The sequence below is a fragment of the Acanthochromis polyacanthus genome, chromosome 24, assembly GCF_021347895.1.
Source record: "Acanthochromis polyacanthus isolate Apoly-LR-REF ecotype Palm Island chromosome 24, KAUST_Apoly_ChrSc, whole genome shotgun sequence".
In the NCBI taxonomy this organism is placed as follows: domain Eukaryota; kingdom Metazoa; phylum Chordata; class Actinopteri; family Pomacentridae; genus Acanthochromis; species Acanthochromis polyacanthus.
In genome coordinates, this window is record NC_067136.1 from 3,018,262 (window position 1) to 3,041,134 (window position 22,873).

The 22,873-nt window shown below is 39.7% G+C and overlaps 1 protein-coding gene across 1 annotated transcript; it reads right to left on the bottom strand.

The window, feature by feature from the left end:
- Nucleotides 1-766: 766 nt before the first annotated feature.
- On the bottom strand, nucleotides 767-21,089 carry trim2b (tripartite motif containing 2b). Its single transcript, XM_051944470.1, has 14 exons — nucleotides 20,912-21,089; nucleotides 14,727-15,387; nucleotides 12,288-12,436; nucleotides 10,174-10,354; nucleotides 9,813-10,072; nucleotides 8,742-8,880; nucleotides 8,469-8,654; nucleotides 7,756-7,951; nucleotides 7,047-7,150; nucleotides 6,788-6,955; nucleotides 6,480-6,648; nucleotides 5,239-5,309; nucleotides 4,973-5,113; nucleotides 767-4,882 (listed from the first exon to the last, which is right to left on the bottom strand). Exons 2-14 carry the CDS (start codon nucleotides 14,823-14,825, stop codon nucleotides 4,730-4,732), a joined length of 2,016 nt encoding a protein of 671 aa, XP_051800430.1. The 5' UTR covers nucleotides 14,826-15,387; nucleotides 20,912-21,089; the 3' UTR covers nucleotides 767-4,729.
- Between the last annotated feature and the right edge of the window lie 1,784 nt (nucleotides 21,090-22,873).

The following is a 22,873-nucleotide window of genomic DNA, read 5'->3' on the forward strand; positions in this document are numbered from 1 at the left end:
CAAAAATGTTGAAGCGCAAATGTCCTCCAATTCTGGATTGACCCATTTACAGTTTGCAATAAAACTCAACTATAATTGCATCACCTTACATAATTGCACTACTTTGAAGCTGAAAAGTTTAATTTATTACATTAAGATTTTGTTCTTTGTTCAAAAACCACAGTTGAAGAGTTTTTCAAGTTTAGTTTTCTTGATTTTTGCTTGGAAACAAGAAAAAAATACACAAGCAGTAATTTTAGCTGTTATTGAAAGTTTAAAAGGGAAAAAAAAGCCTTTTCACTGTGAGACCTGAAACCTGCTTTTGGTTTTGAAACAAAGAACAGAAACATGTTTCTTTAATCTTTTTTAAATGAAAGCTGAATTAAGAAGTAATCGGTAATACACAGACTGGTTGATCTGTTTCCTTTGTGACTATTTTTTCTCTTTTTTTTCTTCAAAAATTTATCCTTGGAGATTAACATAATCAAGTTACATCTATTCAACCACAAGGCTTCTGATTTGAGCTTTACAAAAGAAGAATGTTTCATCAGTGTAGACATGTTCATGCATTGCTAGTTCTAAATATGATATCACAGAATTTAAGTGGAAAAATGAACAGAATAGAATTCACAATTAACGCTGTAACATGCCATCCTGCGTATTGTGGCGGAACCTCTCAACATTTTTCTTGATATTTGAGCTCCAAGAATGAGGGCGACTCTTTAAATATGTCACATGGCAAATTTAATGTGCAGGATTTTCACAAAACCAAACCACAACAGCTGGCTGCCATTTAGGAATCAATGCTTTATTTCAGTGTTGAGTGTGTGTGAACATTAAGAGATAGCCCATAACAGTGAACAGACATGACAGATAGTAATTACAGAGAGCGAAAGAGCAGGCAAGTGACCGATAAGAACTGAGCTGTGTTCCAAAACACCACATATCCATTTGAGGAAAAAAATGTAACCAGTATATAATGTAGATCTATTTCATGGTGAAAACTCACACACACACGCACTCACAGAAGCCCAAAGATATTTTTCAGCGGAATCAAAGTTCTCTCAAATGGATGTGTAGCCTCCAATCTAATCTATTTATGCTTGAAATGGTTATTATCTATCTATTACTTGCTGTATGTCTACGCAAAGTTTCAAATCAAGATTACTGAGAAGGCAGTTCCATCATAACAACTTTGAAACAACATTCATATGTATTACTGACATTAAGGCTGAACATCCAGCAAACAAAGCCTGGATTACTTTAAAAACCGTGGCCAGATTTTGTTGAAACAATCAATGAGCGCAGACAAATCCAAAAATCTCCTCCAGGATTGTTGGGCGCTTGAACAAAGTCAGAAAAAGTACTTTTAAAAGACTCTTGAACAGACTGACAATCAGCACAAATGGGGAATTCTTTCCATTTTAGCCGATTATTTTCATTGAACATGCACTTTTGTCCGTTTTTTTATTTTCGTCTAAAAACTATAATGTCTTAGCTATCTGTAAAAGTGATGAGCATTCAGCATCTAAACCAATGGCAAAAATGAGCTATTAAGTTAGCCTGTAACCACATTCAAAACTGGCAGTATTAGCATTCAAAAGCAAATTGTTTTAATCAATTTGATCATTGTGCTGTACTACAGGTTACTAGTTAGCTTTTTGACCATTGGTTTTGATCGGAAATGCAATGCTAACAACCTATTCCGGCTAACTGGCAAGCTTGAATATTTTTTTGCCCCACAGCATGACAGTTTCAACTTGACAAAAATGACAACAACAAAAATAAATAAAGAACAGGAATAAAATGTAGCAAAACACACATAACAGCCACCACAGTCACATTCAGATAAAATGTACAAAAAGAAGAAATGTAATGGGCACTTAAGAATCTCAATGCACATGGTGGAACACAATCTAATGGCAAGATTAAAATGACTAATCAAAACAATAAATAATAAATAGAAGTAATAAATAACTTAGAAAATCTTCAACCCGGCTGTGAACATGGTGATTATTGTTTCTCTTAATTCCTTCTTCAAAAAAGACTGAATGTTGTGTGAATAACTGACAGGACGCCACTTCTGCAACCACAAGCATCTGGTGTTTCTCACATATTAACACTGTCCAACTCAACGATCATGTAAATAACGTAAATGTGGTTCTTGCCTCGTCAATAGCTCATGTAAATGCTCTGTGTTGTTATTATATCACACGGCACTTTTCTAAAAGTTATGAGTAAATGCTTTGGAATTTCACAGGTGTTTGATGTCCTTAAGCATACTTTACTGATGTTACTGTCATGGTTGCTTGACTCGTTTCCACATAGCTTTAGGGGGATATATAGTTTACGCAGTGAAGGACTCTGGGGAATTAAACCAATGCAGACGAACAGTGGAACATCTGTTAGTGCTGCTTCTGAATGCTAACGCAACAGGAGTCAATTTCACTCGACTGCACTCCACTACAGTCACGTTTCCATCTTGTTTATTGTGTTTTTGAATGGTCCCATTAGAAAATTAATGGCTTGGGATGGTTTTTAGCATCTTTTCTGAAGAAGTCTCACCTTTCCTTATCTTCATCTTCAGACAGCGCCAGTTTGTTTTTAACAACCTAATGTAGCCTCCAGTAAACAGGTTGATGTGTGTCTGCAAAGCCACCTTTTGTTTGGTGCCCATAATTCTGTATAATATACAGACTATGCCCTCTAGTGTTCAGTGTTATGAAATGCATCATTTCAAAGATGGACGGAAGGCAATAGGTTTTACCCCATCTAGTATTATGGAACATGAGCGTGGAACATCAGTATTTCCCGCTGTAAAATGGCCATTTTAGTACCAGGGTAAATATGGATTGACTCACTTCTGGAGCCAGTCTCATTTGGTCCAGTGGTCATTCAAGGAAATGCAGGGGTTGGCACTTAGTTTTCAGCCTTGGAGGTTGCAGTGTGGTTAGAACATATAATCATGAATCGTGCATTAAAGTAGCTCAAATTTACTATAGCACTCTTTCCAAAATCCATTTCAGAAGTCCACATTGTTCTAGATGGTCAAGGCAAACTTCAAACTGAAAAAAACAGTGAAGTAGCTCCACAGAGTTCTGGTTGACTAGCTATGTGGAAACGAGGTGTTAATCGTCTTTTGGTGCGGGTGAACAGTTTGCAAAATGGGAGCTTACAGTTGAAATCTGGTATGTCAGATGTCAACAATTACATAATAACAGAGGCATGCTTCTAAAACATTGAGGTATTCTCTTTTTTTGGGCAGAACGTGAAATTGTACAAGCAGGCGACAGCACTTCACGCAACTCTTACAGCATTCTCGAAATCCTTGGTTTCGGCAAGGATTGAATCAAACAGTCTGCAATTCCCTCCCCCACTCTTTTCTCTTTTGCTACGGAGATGTTGAGCAGAAACGAGTGTGAAAATGTTGCTGATTCCAAATATGTTGATTACTTTGAGCATTTTACATATTATTAAACGTCTTCTCACAAATATATAGGATAGATTTATAGACTTGTTCTCATTGCAACGGATTTTTCAGGAAAAATATATGAGCACTCAAACCAAGCAGAGAGAGACAATGATGCCCATCAAAGCTACCGAGTCAATCAAGCCAATCAATCGATCAATCAGTCACTCAGACAATCAGAATTAGAGTCAAGCAATCGTTTCTAATTTGTAAAGAACACTAGCATATGGGAAACAAAATAAACATTCCATATTCAAACAATCCTAAGTTACAAACAATGCACAACAGGCTAAAAGTGGCCCATGTCTTAGTCTACCGTTCAGTTGTTTATAATCTGCCAAAATTCACTGGAAATTTGACTGGGAGAAGTTGCCCCCCCCCGCCGCCCCTCCATTTTTTAGCAATATTTACAAATTAATGCGTCCCTTGCTGGGAGTTTCCCAACATGACTGCGTGGCTCTACTGCTGCACGAGTTTAAAGTTGAGTGCAGATTTAGTAGCAAATTCTAGCTTCCAAAGTTACGGGTTAAACTGCAGGGACGTTTGTTATAATGTAAAGGATCAAATAATGTCACAGACATAGACCTCTTTTAGCTCATTGGCTATTATTTTGTGGATTAAATACAATATGAGAAGGCAGAACATTAGAAAACTTTCAACCTCCAATCCATTCTCTTCACTTCATATCCTATATGTATGCTTTCATGCCTTTGATACTTCTTTGATACCTTTATCCAGCATTCACTACATTGTAGATTACGGAGGCGGTGGTTTCACAGCTCTTCTCGGAACCTTATTTTGTTTTCCCTTTGTTTTCTTAAAGCCTTTTTCATTCAATCCTCCATTGTTCCACTCATGTCAAATTGGAAGAAGAGTGGCCTCTTGATTTGGCATTGTTAATTTGTTGCTGCACTTCACATTTCGCTTGTGTCGCCCATTCTGGTGTACTTCTTTGTCAGGAATATCGTATTTTTCCATTCCATCTTATTTTCTATGAGCTTCATCCCTTCTTCAGACATCTCAAAACCATCATGGATGACAAAGTTAGATATTCCCATTGCAGTTGTGACAATGTATTGATGGCAGTTTAGCTAATCCGTCTCCTTTGCTTTTTCCTGTCTTCTGTCCATGCTTCCATCCAGAGTTACAGGCAGCAATAGAGGTTCATGCAGTAATTCCTACAATTTGACATTGCACACCGTATCTCCAACAACATCCAACAACTGCTCCCCCTGTCCACCTCTCTCCTGCCTCCTCTTCACATCTCCGTCTAAGCCTCCATCATTGTAGGTATCGGTAGACTTTGAAGCAGTGGTTGCCAGAGTCGGCAACCACCACATGTCCATCTGAGGTCAGAGCCAGACCTTGAGGCCCGTACAGAGGGTCTGCTGATGTGTTGATGTAGGATAGGAAGGAGCCGCTGCCATCAAAAACCTGGAATTATTGAAGAGAAAACGTAGTCATTTTCCAAAAGGAAGCTCATTGTCATTACATGTCGACAAACCCTGCACGCCAGCGTCATACCTGTATCCTGCTGTTGCCCCAGTCAGCTACAATGATGTTCCCATTGATGTCCACAGCTACACCGGTGGGAGCATTGAACTGGCCATTTCCTTCACCGTTTGATCCAAACTTCAACACCAGCTCTCCCTCGGGGGTGAAAACCTGACCAGAGACACAAAGAGGAAGACATCAGATTCTATATTCAGCTAATCCTAGAGCTAAACATTTATTGTTTACTTGTTTGCAAATGTGAAATCAAACAAAGAAGAACATATACTGTTTAGTACCTTGACAGAGTGGTTATGGAAGTCTGTCACAATGATCTCATTGTTCTTGTTCACTGCTGCAAAATGTGGACCTTCAGGACAGGAACACAAGAACAATAAAAAAAACAGAATGTGCTTTCAGTTAAGGCATTTCAACAAGCAAATTGTTTACATTGGTTACATTACAACTGCTGCTTTCACAATTTTCGCTTCAGTCACTTTTATGTGCTTAGACAGATCTTAAAATTAGGATTGTGGAATTTTATAGTCATCTGCAGTAGCACAATCCTGAGCCTGATTCTTTGTTTGCATCTGTTCCCACACAGAAAAGTCAAAAATAAGCTGTAAAATGCCCTTAAGATGTTTCACTAGGATGCAGGATCGCTGTCTCACAGTTTAATGAAACACTTGTTTACTGGACTGAAGTCAGTAATTCCCTTGCAAGTCTCTATGACGGTACTCCTTTAATAGCTAAACTCCCACGATGCTCTTTGTTTGCCAACATGTAAGTGCTCACCTCTGTTCCTCTGGTCCTACAAGATTAAACCATAAGACTAGCTAATCTGCAATATTTGAAGGGTGCATTATCTTGGAAAATCCAGATGGGATTGAGCGCAAAAGAAAAACCTTACTTGGGACATTTCTAGCTTAGACTAAAATTGTTTTCAGAGGTATTACTTTATCTGCTTTGATTACACCTTAAAAGAAACTTAAATTGCTTTCAGTGAATGCACTTCAACTTTCAGACATAGCACTTCATTTGACAACCGTTTTGACGATTTACAACCCCTTTGACTGCAAGTTTCGCTGCTTTCAGAGATCAAAGCTTGGTTTCTCTGAGAAAGTACACCGCAACTCACACATAAATGCTAGTTTCACAACTTACAAGTTGTTTGACACTTAAAGCAGTTCTCAGTGTTTACATGGCACTTCAACCACCTTCAGAACACTTTAAGATAAATATTTTCATTGTTGTCATGGTATCTCAGCTGCTCTCAGTGCTCACACTTTAGCAGATATTCAGTCCCTATTGGTGGTTTTTACCTTGGTAGACAATGTTTCTTTTTGACTGACCCATTTTTAGTGTATATATTCAACCAGAATTCCAGTTTTACTCATATACCATAGTATTAGTAAGTGATGTTATTCATATATGTGATTTATATCATTTGGAATATGATAATTTAGTCTACAAAACATTCAAGATTGGCTTATTTTCATATCTTTCCTGGCAACGGTTTATGTTTTTGAAACAACGTTACCTGCAAACTGCTTGTCACCATTGCCCCGGCTACCAAACTTGGTGATGAGCTTGCCAGTCAGTTGGAAGATGAAGACAGTGCACGCCTTGTTGTCCACCACAATCACGTGACCATTTTCATCCACGGACACACCCTTAGGTCCCATAAGTCTACCGGAGCCGAGCTTTGCCTGGTGGATCACAAGTACAAACATGAAGACAATGGATAATTCAACAAGGCACAAGATGCAAGAGAGTGAAAGGTTAGTTTTTATGCAACTTAGGGTCACCTTTTAAGTGTTTTTGCCCATGCCACAACAGCAGACCCACCTTGAACTTGCCCTCGCAGGAAAAGATGCTGACCCATTTGTTGTCGTAGTCGGCAATGATTATGTCACCACTGGGGTGCACGGCTACACCGGTGGGGCGCTGCAGTTGGCCCGGCGACCGTCCCCGCACTCCAAAACGACTCTTGAATTCTCCCTCGTTGGAGAAAATCTGGAGATATAGTGCAACCTTTAGATTGTCACTTAGACGCTGGGTTTTGCCGTTAAAGACAACATGACCAGAAATAAAAAACAAATGCTACCTGGACACACTGATTGTTGCTGTCGGCAATCAGTATCCTGCCAGTGGAAGAGGCAGCCACTCCTTGGAGGTTGGTGAACTCTCCTTTATTCCTGCCTTTTGTTCCTGAAGAGCACAAAAAACAGTCTCAAGCATCTATTAGACATGGTAAATCTTGGGATTCAGAAATTTCATATATAGGTGAAGCTTGATCTGTTGCAGTTCCTTGAAATTGCAATTGGACCCTGGTAGGTAATTTTTAAGGTTTTACCTTTCTGAATTTGCTTTAAAAATTATATGAGGACTTTAATCCTTCAAATCCTGTGCCTTTTGTTTTTATTCATACAATTATGATCCTATTTTGACAATATATTGAACTAGTACAAATTAGAAATACCTTGTCTGTATGTGTGACATTGTACATTACACAAGGACAGTTTCTACTTTAAGCACAGACAAAATGAGACAATCTGAGGTCCTATCATCCTGGAGTGCTTTTGGTTTTGCCTTGAGCCTCATTAATTGAACCAACACTTACATTTTGATGTAGCCATTCTTCAACAAAAAAAGACGTCACCAGGCTAAACCAGGTTCTGTTTTGTTGCCCAAATTTAGGGGTTTAAGCAGTGAACCAAGTAAAAATATCTGTAATTTCAATAACTGTAGTGCAGCAAATGCCGAAGTCCCCTTGTTTCTCTGCACTATTTCTTTCTTCCAGATGTGTTTCTCACCAATCCGGAAGATGAGGTCATCCTCGATGGGGTTCTGAGTTTTGCGTCGCGGGGTGCCCAGGGCACTGCTGGCCCTCTTGGAGCCCTTCTTCTTTTGGCCAGGGGACTTCCCTCGTCTCTTTGCCCCCTCAGAGGAGCCTGTGGATGGGGTGGCATTGGCTGCTGAGTTGGTTGCTGTCGTGGTGGATGGAGATACCTGGAGAGGTGGCAATGGAGGGAGAAGGCGCTGCTTACAGGTATGAATTCAACTGCTTAATCCTCATTTGGGTCGTGGGGGGATGGCGCCTATCCCAGCTGGCTTAAGGCAAAGACGGGACACCCTGGACAGGTCACTTGTTTATCTCAGGGCTACATATTGTGGCAAATAATCACACTCACATTCCCACCTATTGACAATTTAGAGTTACCAATTAACCTGAGCAGGTTTTTGGACTGTGGGAGGAAGCCAGAGTACTTGGAGAAAACCCATGCATGCACAGGGAGAACATACAAACTCCATGCAGAAAGATCTCAGGACAGGATGTGAAATGGGGACATTCAGCTCTAGTACCCTCATAGATGCGTGAAGAGTCCCTTTTGCCCTATGCTTAGTATTTATATGTTCCTCACAGGACAAATTCCATGTCTGTAAAAAGTTTTCACTCAATGTGCAACCCCCATAGTTTTCACCTCTTTCCCTTCTTTATCACAAATGAAAAGATAGCTCTACCTACCTCTACTTCTGCCTCTGAGACCCTGGTGATGGTCAGTTTGAAAGGACTTCCCTTGATGTGCTGGTCGTACAGTCGAAGTGCCAGGGAGAAGTCGCCCTCCTTCGGCACGATGTACACAAACTCATATGTCCCGTTCTTGTGGTCCACGATCTCACCATCTACGATGCTGCCATCTGGGGTGAACACCTGCATGAACACACGAGTGATGTTTTGTAAATTTCTTTTACTCTTGTTTCCACAAAGCTGTGATAGATTGTGGGTGTAAAAACTAACCTCAGCCGATAGGATTGCGTTACCACTCTTGCACGCTCCCCCAGACTTGTCCCTTGTTACGATAGTAACCGAGGCAGGATGTCCGACTACACACTGCTCCAGGCCGGCGCCCATGGCTTCACTTTGGCTCGCCACCGCACTAAGGAAGACAAGACAAGACAAGACAAGATAAACTTTATTGATCCCACAGTGGGGACAGTTCACCACTACAGCAGCTCAAAAGATGTGCGGTAAAAGAATGTTATAGACAGTACCACAATTGCAGAGAAACATTATATACATGTGATGACATTTTCAAGAACACTATATACAAAAGGATGGACAAGGAAATCTGTACCCCATGTAGATATTCCATTAAAAATCAACTGTTTTCAGTTAAAAGAGTCATCTACCACATTCATTCAATGTCATCTTTATAGAAAAAAATGCTTTTAGTTTTAAAAAAAAGGATATTTCTAAGTGACCCCAAACTTTTGAATGGCAGTGTAAGTCAGTGGAATGTGTAAGTAAGAAAAAAAAGTGCAGCAGTGAAAGAGGTAGACCAGTGAAGTTATAATGTGTCATTGTAGTCTGACTGATGTAGGGATGAAGGACTTGTGGAAACACTCGTTCTTACACTTAGGGTGTAATAGTCTGTCACTGAAGGCGCTGCTTAAGGAGTTTATGGTCTGATGCAGAAGGTAGAAGGTGCTTCCTGTGATGGACAGTTTGGCCAGAGCCCTCCTCTCAGACTGAGCTGGTTCTTTGAATCAATCTGTTGAGTCTGTTCTCGTCCAGCACACCTATGTGGTCAGATAGGAGACCACCGATGCCACCACAGTGTCATAAAAGGTCTTCAGCATTGGCCTGCATACACCTAAAGATGTGAGCCTCCTCATCAGGTATAAATGACACTGACCCTTTTTATAAAAAGAGTCGTTGTCTGTCCAGTCAAGCTTGTTATTTAGGTGAACGCCCAGGTACTTCATGCTATCCATGTCAAGTCCCGGGATGTTCAGTGGAGGAGTGTTTCAGGGTTTCCTGAAGGAAGGGTGAGATGGTGTTAAGTGATAATGATAAGCGTGGTCTCACCTGGTGGTGACGATGGTCCCCAGGTTGTGTATGGACTTCCTCAGCCCGTCCGTCTCCATCACCAGATCCAGCTGGTCGTTCTCCTCCGGCTGGCATGGCAGGCCCAGGCCCACCAGCTCCCCCAGCTTCTCCCGCAGCTCCTGCTCCACCTGCAGGCTCGCCACGCAGGCCTCCCCAGCCAGGGCCTCCTCCGTCTGGGTACAGGTGGCCATGATTTCCCCCTCTCCCCGGACAAGGCTGTCTACCTGCGCCTGAAGGACCTGGAGACACAAAGAGCTGATCTTTATGGGGTTTTGTTGTTTTGTTAGATGTATTTTATTGAGTGAAGTTTCCCTGTAGTGTAAAACTTGTGTGCAGATGCCTTCTGTTTGAGTCCGTATGTGACTTCTAGCTCCATCAGCAGGACACTCTTCCGGACATCCAGCTGCTTGTGCAGGTCCTCGAAGCTCGACTGGATGTCCTCCTCAATGGAAGCTCTCTGATTGGTCAGCTGCTGAAGGATCTCCTTGACGAAGGACAGGGCATCTGAAATCTGAGGGAGTCTAGAACCGGAGTCAAAATCAAATGTCAGGTAAACAAAAGATGAGGCTTCATCTGCGCTTTAACACTTTAATTATTCATGTGTGCAACAAGCATGAATATACAGTTTACGCTTTGTTTTTATTGTATATATGAAATGTCAATGTTTCTGTCTAACTTTCACATCTTGATTCATTCTTGTCCTGCATTTCTTTGGCTGTGCACTAGATGTCAGCATCTCCCTACTATTCCACTAACTGTACCTGCACTTTAGATAGACAGGTGTATAGAATATGTGTGTGTGTATATATGAATATGGATAGATAGACAGATATTTATTTAAGTATTTTAATTTTAAACTATTATATTTTTGTCTTGCGCTGTGATTTGGAGGTAAATGACATACTTTTCTCTGTTACATTTGAACTACATTGATTTACATAGAAAACCTGTTATAATATCGGAAAAAAATTGCAGTTTTCCAAATGAAACTCTCCAGTGGCATGTGGTTTTGTCAGAATTAGCCTCACTCGTAGTAACTGCAGTTACAGGAACAACAATAATTCAGAAAGATCTGGTAACTTTTTCCTTTCTTGTCCTTATGTATTTAAAAAGGCCCTTTTTGCTATTTCAGAACTCTTACATTTGTGTGGAAAAAAACTCAGAAAGTCACCAAAATACTAGTAAGCTGTTTGAGGAGCAGGGTTTTTATTCCTTTTATGGATTTGTTTTGAGCTACAGATTATTGATTTTAAATGTGAATTCTGTACTCCGGACTCTTTTGGGATATTTCCGGGCTTAAAATCCTATTGTTTAACAACCGCTGAGAGAAATTTCTGCAAACACTGAACAATGTTAGTGAATGTAAAGAAAATATCTGAGAAATTAGCATCTTGGTGATTCTGGATTTTTTTTTTTTCTTATTTTTGCAAACTTTTTTGCTTTCTTTTTCTGCCTCTGTCTAGCTCATTTGCTGTTGAGGCTGCGTTGGTGATTTATAAATGGAACTTTAGAGCATTTTGGGTGCAAATTCAGAATTCAAGTGTTGTTACGCTGCACAGAGACCAATTCACCAAAAAATTCAATTCTCTTCAAAAGAGCATCATCTTAAAAAATGATTAATGCCACTAAATTTGAGTAAAGCACAGACTTTGCTTAACCTGAGCCAATGCAGAGCAGTGAGAGTGCAGTTTCTAAATCGAGAGGTTACACTAGTCCATCAAAAAGGGCTTCAGCTCACTTTAAATCTTATGGCACCACTATTTAAAATCATAAATATCCTTGAAGGATTAAGCTTAAGTGAGCTTAAGTGAGTATAGAACCTTCACCAAACAAGTGAAAGATTGGTTTATGGAGAACCAGAGATGTGAACATTAAGAGTGTGTGATGTGTAGAAGTGAATGTTACCTTGTACGTGATGAGTGAGTTTATTAAGTTTATGAGATTATAAAGGCATTTGCTTGGGATGATGAATGGCTGACATGTTACGGAAGTTTTTGAAGAATAATGAGTTTTAATTCTGCAACTCTATGAATGGGACTATTTGACAATAGTCAAAGGTATTTTATGTGTATTTGCACCTTGGCCCCCGTCCCTTTCCCAAAGGACTACAGATGGAAAAAGGTCTGGTACAAACATCTTTGCTCTTGAGCTTAATGTCACTGTACACTGTCCTGATAAATAAATAAATGAAATGATTCATTATACCACACATTATCCCCCTAAAACATTTCAAAACCCCACCAATCTTTTAGCTGAAGACAAATTTCACATCCAATCACAAAACATCTGCTGTCGAAGAGTTTTGTGCATATTTCAGCACCCACACTTTCCTGGAGAATAACCTTTCTTCGCAAATTTGATATTTTTAGCAACTACTGACACACCAAAGCAGTTTAGAAGACTAAAAGTAACTTAGTTGTTTTGTTTTTTAATAAATGGCTAGCGATCCAGGACCTGTTGTTGACAGATCCCAGCCTCTCCTGCAGGCTGCTGCGATGCTGCTCCAGGGCCTGGGTGAGGGCCACCTTCGGGTGCTCTCCATGGTCCGACACACAGTCTTCACACAGCGCAACCTCACAGGCCGAACAGTACAGGTCCGCCACCTGCAGATAGAAAGGCAGAAGAGAGGATGAAAGCTAAATTCACAGGTTGCTTTATTCAGACACAAGTCAGTCGACACAAGTCTTTGTCGTGGTGCCCCTTGCTAGCTAAAATGCTGTCTGCTGACCGACATGAACTGTAGTAAGCTTTATAAGCTTGTAGCTTCTTCAGGGTGTCCATTTTCACAATGTAAAAACTGACAAGACTCCATTGATCTCAAGTGGAGATTTGACTTGTGTAACATTGTGAAATAAACAAACAATAAAAAAATGATAATAGTCTGAGTGACGCCTCTTCTGGTCTCTATAGTATCAATCAGGTACTACAGCTGATCTACAATTAGCTTATTTTACTGATCACCTACGTAACATAAAGGAATAGCTTGGGTGCAGTTTTTTTTCGTAATTTTATTAACTTTAATGTACTTGAAGTGTACATTTTCAAGGAAATCTTACTTTATATCAGAAAAAAATGAATATTAAATAACTAAAAATGTAACCTTATCAACACTACGGTTCAAAAGTTAGAGGTCACCCAGACAATTTTATGTTTTCCATGAAAACTCACACTTTTATCCATGTGCTAACATAACTGCACAAGGGTTTTCTAATCATCAATGAACCTTTCAACACCATTAGCTAACACAATGTAGCATTAGAACACAGGAGTGATGGTTGCTGGAAATGTTCCTCTGTACCTCTATGGAGATATTCCATTAGAAATCAGCCACTTCCAACAAGGATAGTCATTTACCATATATCTTTGTAACGAAAAGTTTTTGAAAAAGTTTTTATCATTTCATATTCTAGCTATTCCTCAAAAAACATGTTTTTGGTATCATTCCATTCAATTTTCAAAATTAACTTCTATATTTTTAAAGAAGCTGTAAGATTTGTGTTACTACTCCAAGTTCTTTGTCACTGATAATATCATACAACAGGTGATGCACAAACTTTGAGGGATGGACATCAGCAACAGCTGGAGGAAAGGAAGTAAGTAAGTAAAGTTTATTTATATAGCACTTTTCACAGATATAAAAATCACAAAGTGCTTTACATTAAAAGAAAAGAAAAATAAAACATGAAAATACAGTAAAATAAGCCTCCACGATGTAAAACCACATTTCTCATAAAATCACACACATGAAAACACACGTAAAATAAAACACATAAAATCATGCACATAAAATCACACATGTAAAATCACATAAAATCATCCACATAAAAGCCCTCTCTCAACTAAAAACCTGCTTGTATAAAAAAGTTTTCAGCTGTTTTTTAAAAGAATCAGCTGAGTCTAAGCATCTCAAGCAGACAGGCAGCGCATTCCACAGTCTAGGAGCTACTGCCTGAAAGGATCGGTCACCTCTAGTCCTAAAAAGCGTGCATGGAACAGATTGCAATCTCTGACCTGAGGACCTCAGTGCACGAGCTGGTGCATGAGGAACAATAAGGTCAGAGATGTCAGAGGGAGCTTGATTATGCAGAGCTCTAAAAGTAAGGACTAAAATTTTGAAGGAGAGGAAAAATGTCAATAAAATGGATGATGACATTCTTCTATTGCTCTTCTGGCTAATATTCTTCTTTTTCAATTATCAAAATGTTCAAAATATGTTATAAAGTGAAAAATAAAGATATTTCAAACATGAAATCCTTCTTGTGAGGACAAAAATACAATACAAACAATAATACAAATGATTATTTTTAACCAAAATGATCCAAATGGCATTAAAGCACTTTCATTCTTATACAGATAATTTTTGATCCACTTTTGAAAGAGTGCATGTAAGGGTTAACAATGCCTAGACTGTATTTCTAATTCATTTCATGTCATCTTCATTGGGAAAAATGCTTTTGTTTCAAAAATAAATACATTCCTAAGTGAGGCCAAACTTTTGACTGGTAGTGTACATTAGACTGTTATTACTGACGCATTAATGTGAACGCACTCTCCAGGAATAAACTGATTGTTTGGAGAAATTCTGAAAATACTGAGAAACACCGTCACAATGGCCCCTAGCACAAAGTGACGTCTTCACAATGCAACATTATTTAAGTTTTCTTCTGTTTTGTGTGAAAAACTCTAAATTTTTAAAGTAACTGAAGCTGTTGGATGACTGTGGTGAAGTTAAAAGTGTGATGTTTTTGAATGGAATTTTAAAACATCATAAAAAAGAGAGACTCAAATAAAGCACAAGTAACTAGAATCTGTGCTTTGTATGCACAGTGAGCTTTTCATCTGGCAAACACTTCACGAAGAAAGAAACGAGCGTTGTCAGTGTTGCACTCTTACCTTCCCTGCATGTTGTGGGCAGGCGTTTTTGACGGGCGGAGCCTCCAGGACGGTGCACTCCTCACTGCTGCTATCTGGGGAGTGTTGGTGGGCCTCCATCTGCGAGCGGCAGCCTGGTGGGGGTGAACCTCCGAACACACCCCTTGTTCCCCTCTGCAGCCAGGGGAAGGGGCTTTATTTTCCGATACAGCTACTGTCTTTCTGAGCAGCTTGTTGTGGTTCTTCTTCTTGTGTTTCGGGGTTTATTCCATCGTACATTCAACGGGAGGGAGTAAAACATTCAAACAAACTCCTTATGGAAACCCTCGGCAAAGTCTAGCTTGACAAAAATGCTCCGTTCTTGACGTGTCCACCACTAAGAAGAGAGGCTAATGGTCTTTATCTGAGCCTGTAGTCAATCAATCTTGGCATACGTCATTCCATTAAATTCCTGTTGGGCGACAAAAGGCTCCAGGCATTAAAATCTTGATAAATTTCCAATTTAAAACATCCTTCTGCTTTTACGTGTTGTCCGCTCCCAGAGAAATATTAGTCTCTTGAAACCACAAGAATTATAGTGTAAGAGGAGCGGTCTGGTCTTCTTCCAGTCTGTTTTCGGGAAAGTGACAAGCCTTGGCGTTAGTTTAATTTACAGTGGGTTGAAGATGAAATCCAATGTGTCCTGGAAAAAAGAGACAAAGAGGGATCAAGTTAGTTAGCTGGAAAAACAGACAAACACGGACAAAGAATGATTTGACACTTTCATTCTTCTTCATTGGTCTTATTTAGGAAGTTTAGTGATAATCGCTAAATGATTAACTGACATTAACAAATTATCGAAATAAAACATTCATATCAACCGATGAGGCAGAAAATGAAGGACAAATGAATCAGGACCTGTACTGTGCATAGCTGCAGTACCTAGTTGAGCCACCAAGTGGAGTCTCTGCTTGATGAGATGGCAGACTAGGGCTGGTTTGTTTGTTACTGGAGCAACCAGCTTGGACTACAGGAGATCAGTGTTGACAAGCAGAGAGCATTGTGGGGCTTTAGCTAGCAATGGGCACCATGACAGAGACTTCTGTGGTTTGTGGCTGAGGGTCAAAGAACATTCCTACAACTCAATCCAGTCTTACTCTGCATGTCACAAGTCTGTGGTCCAGAATAGCTTCATCAGAACATGGAGATATGTCCACAGTGCTTCATTCACAACCAACTGATTATGGATTTATATTGCTGCCGACTAAGACAACTTATTAAACTTTGCATCCCCGTTTGTGATTATTAGGTGCATTTCCCCCATTGGGTAATAATAATAATTTAGGTAACATTAAACAAAACACAAACTGCAACAGCTGGGAAAACGAGCCCAAAACCAAAATAAAAATAGTCCGTCTTCCCCACTATAGGAATGCCCATATGTTCCTACCAGGTGGCTCATTAGATCGCTGCGTTCCTCAATTAACTCCCACATGGTACGGTCTACAAAGATTAGGCTGTGCAACAAGCCTTGGGACAGGTGGTACGATCCACAGATGGAGGAGGGAGGTGGTGTTGTTGCTTGTAGGACCTACAGGAGGCATGAAAAGTAGGAGCAAGGTACTAATAAAGAGCTCCAGGAAGCAGCAATGTAGGTCACCAAAATGTCTTCAAAGAGGAAGAAGAAAGAGGGGGTGAGGTTGTGGTTTCTATGGTAACAGACTGCTTGGAGAGAAGGGGGCGGGTGGTGGCGTTGCGGACAACGTGGAAACACAAGAAAACGTGAAGCAACCAGGAGCCTTTTTAACCCTGACATCCTAAATTTAGCCGCATGTGTGCCGAGAGCAGAAATGACGCCAGCGCTGGCGTTACAAAGTGTCGCAGTTCACAGTTTTTAGGCACCCGGTTGGTGGTGATGATGCAGCAAACTGCCTCGATTTGATTGGATTTGACTGTATCTCGATGTGTGAAAATGAGAGAATTGAGAAACCTCGAAGATACAACAAAGTTAAATGTATTGGACAAATTCTGCAGAGGCACACTGAAAAAAAAGTTTTTAGCTGTCATTTCTCCTAAATAACAGATATTAACTAGTAAAAGAACAGAATCCTGTACCAGATCACATGAGCTTTCACAGATTTAACCACATATGATGTACATTATCCTCTGTATTATATATTAGATTTTACATTTCTGTCCATTTGTATTTATTATTATTATCAATACAAATGTGAAGCTTTTTTTTCATAAATTTTTGTCTTTGTTCTCTCTTTCTGTCCATCCTCTGGGTTTGTTTTTCATCGTCCCGCTGCCATCCAAGGTGTTTTTCTTCTCACATGTGCGTGTGTAAAATATGAACCCAGTGTTGTCGTGAATAATTTATCGAGGGGAGGGATTATGGATATGAGTTCTGTGTGAGCTTGTCCGTAATCCCGTTTTAACACCTCCTCCCCCAAATATTCCGTCCACGAGCCGCCACAACCCTGTCTGACATGAAAGCTGCTTTACAAAGACGGACGTGCAGTTAGTGTCCGTCTGAAAAAACTAAAAGCTCGTCACAAATGCACACACGACTGAGAATGAGGGAAATATTTTCAGCTATTTTTTGTTTTTATTTATTAATTTGTCAGTGCAAATGAAGAGGATTGTATTTCCTGTCAGACACTCAGTGCTTCTGCACCCCCACTCCTCCATTCAAGGATTCTCTGCAGTACAATGCTGCAAAGGATTATGGGGCAACAGCGAGCCTCTATTTTTTTGTGTGCAGTGACTGTCGGTAACTGTCACAGTGCGCGACACAATTGAACTCCTTCTTTCTTTCATTCCCGATATTGACAAAGTTCATCTATTCATCGCTGTTTTGGACGCATCCACATGTTTTGTGGAATCAGACGCGTTTGCAGCCAATTGTTTTTGGGTTTGTTTGTGTCCAAGTCTGGCATCTAAAGATCAACCATATGCTTCTGTAGTTTGAACAAATCTAAGTTTCTGACACTGTTGATGCTTTTCAGAGCAGACACTGTATCAATAATTACAAAGACTGTTTTGAAAGTACAGGACTGAAAGTAGAAAGGAACTCATTTAAGCCTGTCTGTGATTTACAGTCAGTCTACCAGCATGAACATGGTTCTGAAATGAGCAGTGGACTTCCTCAGTTTTGGACCTATGGACTGTGTCTATGTCTTCAGCGTGGCTTCACACGGAAAAGAATTAAACAGAAGAAGTGAAAAATCCAACTGAAACTTCACAAAGATGGAAAGGATGGAAATAAGTTCAAATTTGGGCTGAAATAACTCAAAACTGTTTGGTCTATAATTACTTAAAGGACTCAAAAATGTGGAAAAATGACACATCATACAACAAAACAATAAACTACAATTACTCAAAAATTCTCCAAATTTGTTCAGAATGGCTCGAAAATGGTCAAAAATGACTTCTTAGCAAAGCTGTGATAGGAGACTGAGTACATATGAGCATGAATGTCTGTGGATAAACCAAAACACTGGCTGACAAGAAGATTGAGGAAAAGCAATATTCCAGGATGAGAGCCATCCAAAGAACCAAATCACTCAAGAGAACAAAGTGAAAGCTACGACCTGGACAAGTTTGCGACCTGATTTGAATCCAATAGAGAACACCGCTGAGGTTTTCAATTTTACATGAGAACAAATGCTCCATGGTCAGACATAGAAGTATTATTGATGCACTAATGTGTAAGTAGCATTTTACTGCTGCAGCTGGTTGAGGTGGGCTGTAATTAAACTTTATCATCATCAATTATTAACCTGTTCATTTTTGTATCAATTAGCAGGAGAAAACCGTCAAACGATCACATCACGGATCTCCAAATGACAGTTCAAAAACTCAAAACATTTACTTCATTCTTGTGTTATTACCAAAAAAATCCCAAAAAGTCCATTAAAACCATTTTTAGTCAATGATCAATCAATTATTAACATAGCTCTCTATGGTCTGAGGGATGAATAAACAGCACTAATCTGGACACAACACTCTTTGCTAATTGAAGACCTACTTACATCACCCTGCTTCAGACTCCATTACATCCCAGATGGACACACAACTGTAGCTGTGAAACCAGCTTCTGGAGAGCGGCTGAGTAAATTCACAGCGTGACGTCACACCGACAGCAGAAAATACAGCTGACACGCCAGTAACCTGAGCTTCCTCCTCATATATTCCCATGAAAAGGTTGTTTTCCTCTTGACACCTGCAGGTTTTGTTCTTTTGGTGATTTCATAAATGAAATGTCGATTTGACAAAATCAGCCTGTTGGCTGTTTGCACCTTTTTGCATCTGTTTGTTTGTGGATATTTTGGATTTTGTGTCGTGGTTTTGTCTTTGCCATTTTTGTGCCATTTTTTTTGTTGTCATTTTGCATCTCTTTGCCATCATTTCACGTCCCACACTGATCCTCTGTAGCTTTGTTTTGTTTCATTGTGGTTGTCTCACTCTTTATTGTCGTTTTGAAAGTCTTTGTAGTTATTTTGTGTCTCTTCGTAGTTCGTTTGGGGCTCTTTGTTGCTGTGTTACGTCACCATGCTCATTTTGCACATTGTTGTAACTGTTTTAGGTATCTTTACGGGAATTTTGCGAGTCCTTGTAGCTGTTTTGTTTATCTTTCTTGCTGATTTCCTTCTCTTTGTAGTTGTTTGTAGCTATGTTGTGTCACCATAATAATTTTGCATCTTGTATCTGTTTTGCATGTCTTTATCGCTGTTTTCTATCTCTTTACAGCAATTTTGTGTATTTATAGTGGTTTTGCATGTCTCTAGCTGTTTTGTGTCAATTCATAGTCATTTTGTGTGTCTTTCTAGCTGCTTTGCTTCTCTTTGTTGTTATTTTGCGTCTCTTTGTAGCTATATTGCATTGCCATAATTGTTTTTGCATCTTGCTGTACCTGTTATGCATGTCTTTATAGCTGTTTTCTGGCTTTTTGTGGCTGTTTGGTGCCGGTTTATAGTAATTTTGTGAGTGTTTGTAGCTGGTCTGCATCTCTTCATGGTCATTTCTGTCTCTTAGTAGTTCTTTAAATAGTTATTTTGCGAGTCTTTGTTGCTGTTTTGTGTGTCTTTCTATCTGCTTTGTTTCTCTCTGTGGTTGTTTTGTGTCTCTTTGTGGTAATTTTGTGAGTCTTTGTAGATGTTTTATGCCACTTGCATCTTGTTATGGCTGTTTTGTGCCAGTTTATAGTCATTTTATGAGTCTTTGTAGTTCTTTTGTGTCTCTTTGTAGCTATGTTATGCCACCAAAATCACTTTGCATGTTGTTGTAGCTGTTTTGGATATCTTTATAGTCATTGTGCGAGTCTTCGTAGCTGTGTTATGTATCTTTCTTGCTGCTTTGCTTCTATTTCTTGTTATTTTGCATCTCTTTGTGGCGATGTTGCATTTTTGGTTCTTCTTTCTTTTGGTCTTTCTGCGCCTTTTCTAAGGTCTCTTCATTGGTTTTCCAAGAAGCAGCCTCCAGCGTTATTTCATGTGGACCACTTGGACCAATCAGCCTTGACGTTCACACCTCTTCGCAAGGTAAACTACACACCTGACCGTCCATGATGCAAAGAAAAGATGATTCATCGGACCGGACCCCCTTCTCCCATTGCTCTGTGGTTTCGTTCGGTGGTGGACACTCTGATCCAGCCACAGTTTGTCTCACCTGGTGGTTCACCTGCCGCCCAGCACCTCCCAACCACCGTGGAGAGAGAACCAACCCCATCCACTTCCCCCGACGACGGTTTTAATGTTGTGGCTCGTCACTGATAGAAATCAGAGTGGATCAGCCCAGTTTTCTGTTCACAGAAGTGACGTACCTTCTGTTACTGTTAGCACCCGGGATGCTAACGTGCACATACAGGCCTGACACACATATGCACACACGCACGCACACACACACACACACACACACACACACACACACACACACACACACACACACACACACACACACACACACACACACAGAGAGACCTGTATTTGCTCTGCTGCTTTGATCAGTCCGCATTCATTCATTTATCCACTCATCATTTATGCTGCAATCTGTCCATCCTCAATCCCTCTGCTCTTCCTCCTCCCTCCCTCCCTCTCTGGCAGGAAAACACAGCATGCTACAGCTGCTACTGTCATCCTCAAACATTCCTCCATCCATCCACCCATTCGTCCACCCATCCCTTCATCCTCTCATCCCAGATTAAACGCAGAGCCACCACTCACCACGTCCTCCTGAGGCGATCGCTGCAAGTGTCTGTTTTGCAGCCTGAAGCCATCGCGTCATGATAGCGTCTTGTTTGCTGCCTCTCCTCAGTGTGTGTGTGTGTGTGTGTGTGTGTGTGTGTGTAGGAGGGAGGGGGAGGAGGATATCATCGTCACGGCAACACCAGCAGCTTGCAGCAGCAGCAGCATCACTTTGAGGATGGGGAGGAGGAGGAGGAGCATCCATCAGAGCACTGCTGCTGCATCCTCCAATCAGGAGCAAGATACGGAGGAAAGGCCGCAGTTGATTGGTTCATCCGCCTGTCAGTCATAAACTCTCTCTCTCTCCATGTATCTCAGTGTCTCTCTCCCTTCACCTCTCACTTGCACCATCACCAACCAACCTACATGAAATACATTTGTATCAAATACAAAATTAAATTAAAGATCAAATTAATTCACTCATCAATTCATCTGTATGAGTAACATTTAAATTATTGTTCATATTTTGACTATTGATCATTTAGCTCTTATTATCCAATATAAGTGATTATATTTCTAAAATATAAACATGTAAAATATTCATATTTATATTAAATACCAGGTATAGTCTAGCTGTTCAGGTGAAGCTCATTTTAAAAGTCTTGAACTGCATTTTTCTCCTTCACATTGTGTTGATATAATTTCATTAAAATGTCTGATAGTCGTACATTTAACCATCAAATACACACAGTTATATCAATCTAATATTTGATTGATATAACTGTGTATATTTGATTGATTATTATAACATTTTTGTTCACCAATTCATTTATTTTTTTCTGATTTACTTTTTCTTTGTCAATGATGATTTTTCTTTGTCAGTAAACTGCTTTTGTGCATAATTAATTGTCTTTATCAAATATGAACAATTATATTAAGAAATAAACATGTTTGGATTTACATGTTGATTGTGCATTAGCTTGCTAGCTTTTAATGGAGAATTTTTTAAAATTAATTATGTTTATTTTTGGGCTGCACAGTGTAGTAGTGATTAGCACTTTCGCCTTGCAGCAAGAAGATACCGGTTCAAATCCCGGCCTGGGATCTTTCTGCATGGAGTTTGCATGTTCTCCCTGTGCATGCGTGGGTTTTCTCCGGGTACTCCGGTTTCCTCCCACAGTCCAAAAACATGCTGAGGTTAATTGGTTACTCTAAATTGTCCGTAGGTGTGAATGTGAGTGTGATTGTGTGTCTGTATATGTAGCTCTGTGACAGACTGGTGACCTGTCCAGGGTGTCCCCTGCCTTCACCTGAGTCAGCTGGGATAGACTCCAGCACCCCCCATGACCCTAGTGAGGATAAAGCGGTGTATAGAGAATGGATGGATGCTTATTTTTGATAACATTCAATGTTTGTTTTATTATTTTTGCAATATGTGATATTAATATTGGGATTATTCTATCTGAAATCACCTTTCTGCTCGACCGTGCAACTTTTTTTTAATCATAACCTCTATGCATTTAAAATGCTGTTTGTAAAATCTGTGTGCACTTTGCAATGTTCTATTTAAAATAAAAAAATACAAAAAAAATTGCTAGTTGAACCACTTTCAACACCGGCATTGTTTAAGAAAAGTTGATTATGGCAGTGCGATGGTATATGAAGCTAAAGTTCTACAATTATCGTTGTAAATTTTCATATTTTGTGCTTAATTTGAATAAATAATCTAAGGATTATGCCGTCTATATGTCCAAGATTGCAGATTCTGAATCAGTGGAATGATGTGAAATAACTATGTCAATTGTTGTACTAAGAATGTACCAGCAATTGTATTTTATATATAAAACACAGTATATACTATTCTCATTTCAGTGTCATTTTGCTGTGTCTCTGTAGCTATTTTTGTATCCTTTTGTAGTCATTTTGCTTCTTTTTGTCGTACATATATATCAGTAATGATACATAATAATGATTATGATGAATTTCTTATCATAAATACAT

What these genes read in the sequence shown, in the direction of transcription:
- trim2b (XM_051944470.1), bottom strand. Translation starts at nt 14,825, where the DNA reads ATGGAGGCCCACCAACACTCCCCAGATAGCAGCAGTGAGGAGTGCACC. An exon ending in CATACGGACTCAAACAGAAG is followed by an intron (nt 10,073 to 10,173) that starts GCATCTGCACAC and finishes TTGTGTCTCCAG; the next exon opens with GTCCTTCAGGCGCAGGTAGA. An exon ending in GGGACCATCGTCACCACCAG is followed by an intron (nt 8,881 to 9,812) that starts GTGAGACCACGC and finishes TGTCTTCCTTAG; the next exon opens with TGCGGTGGCGAGCCAAAGTG.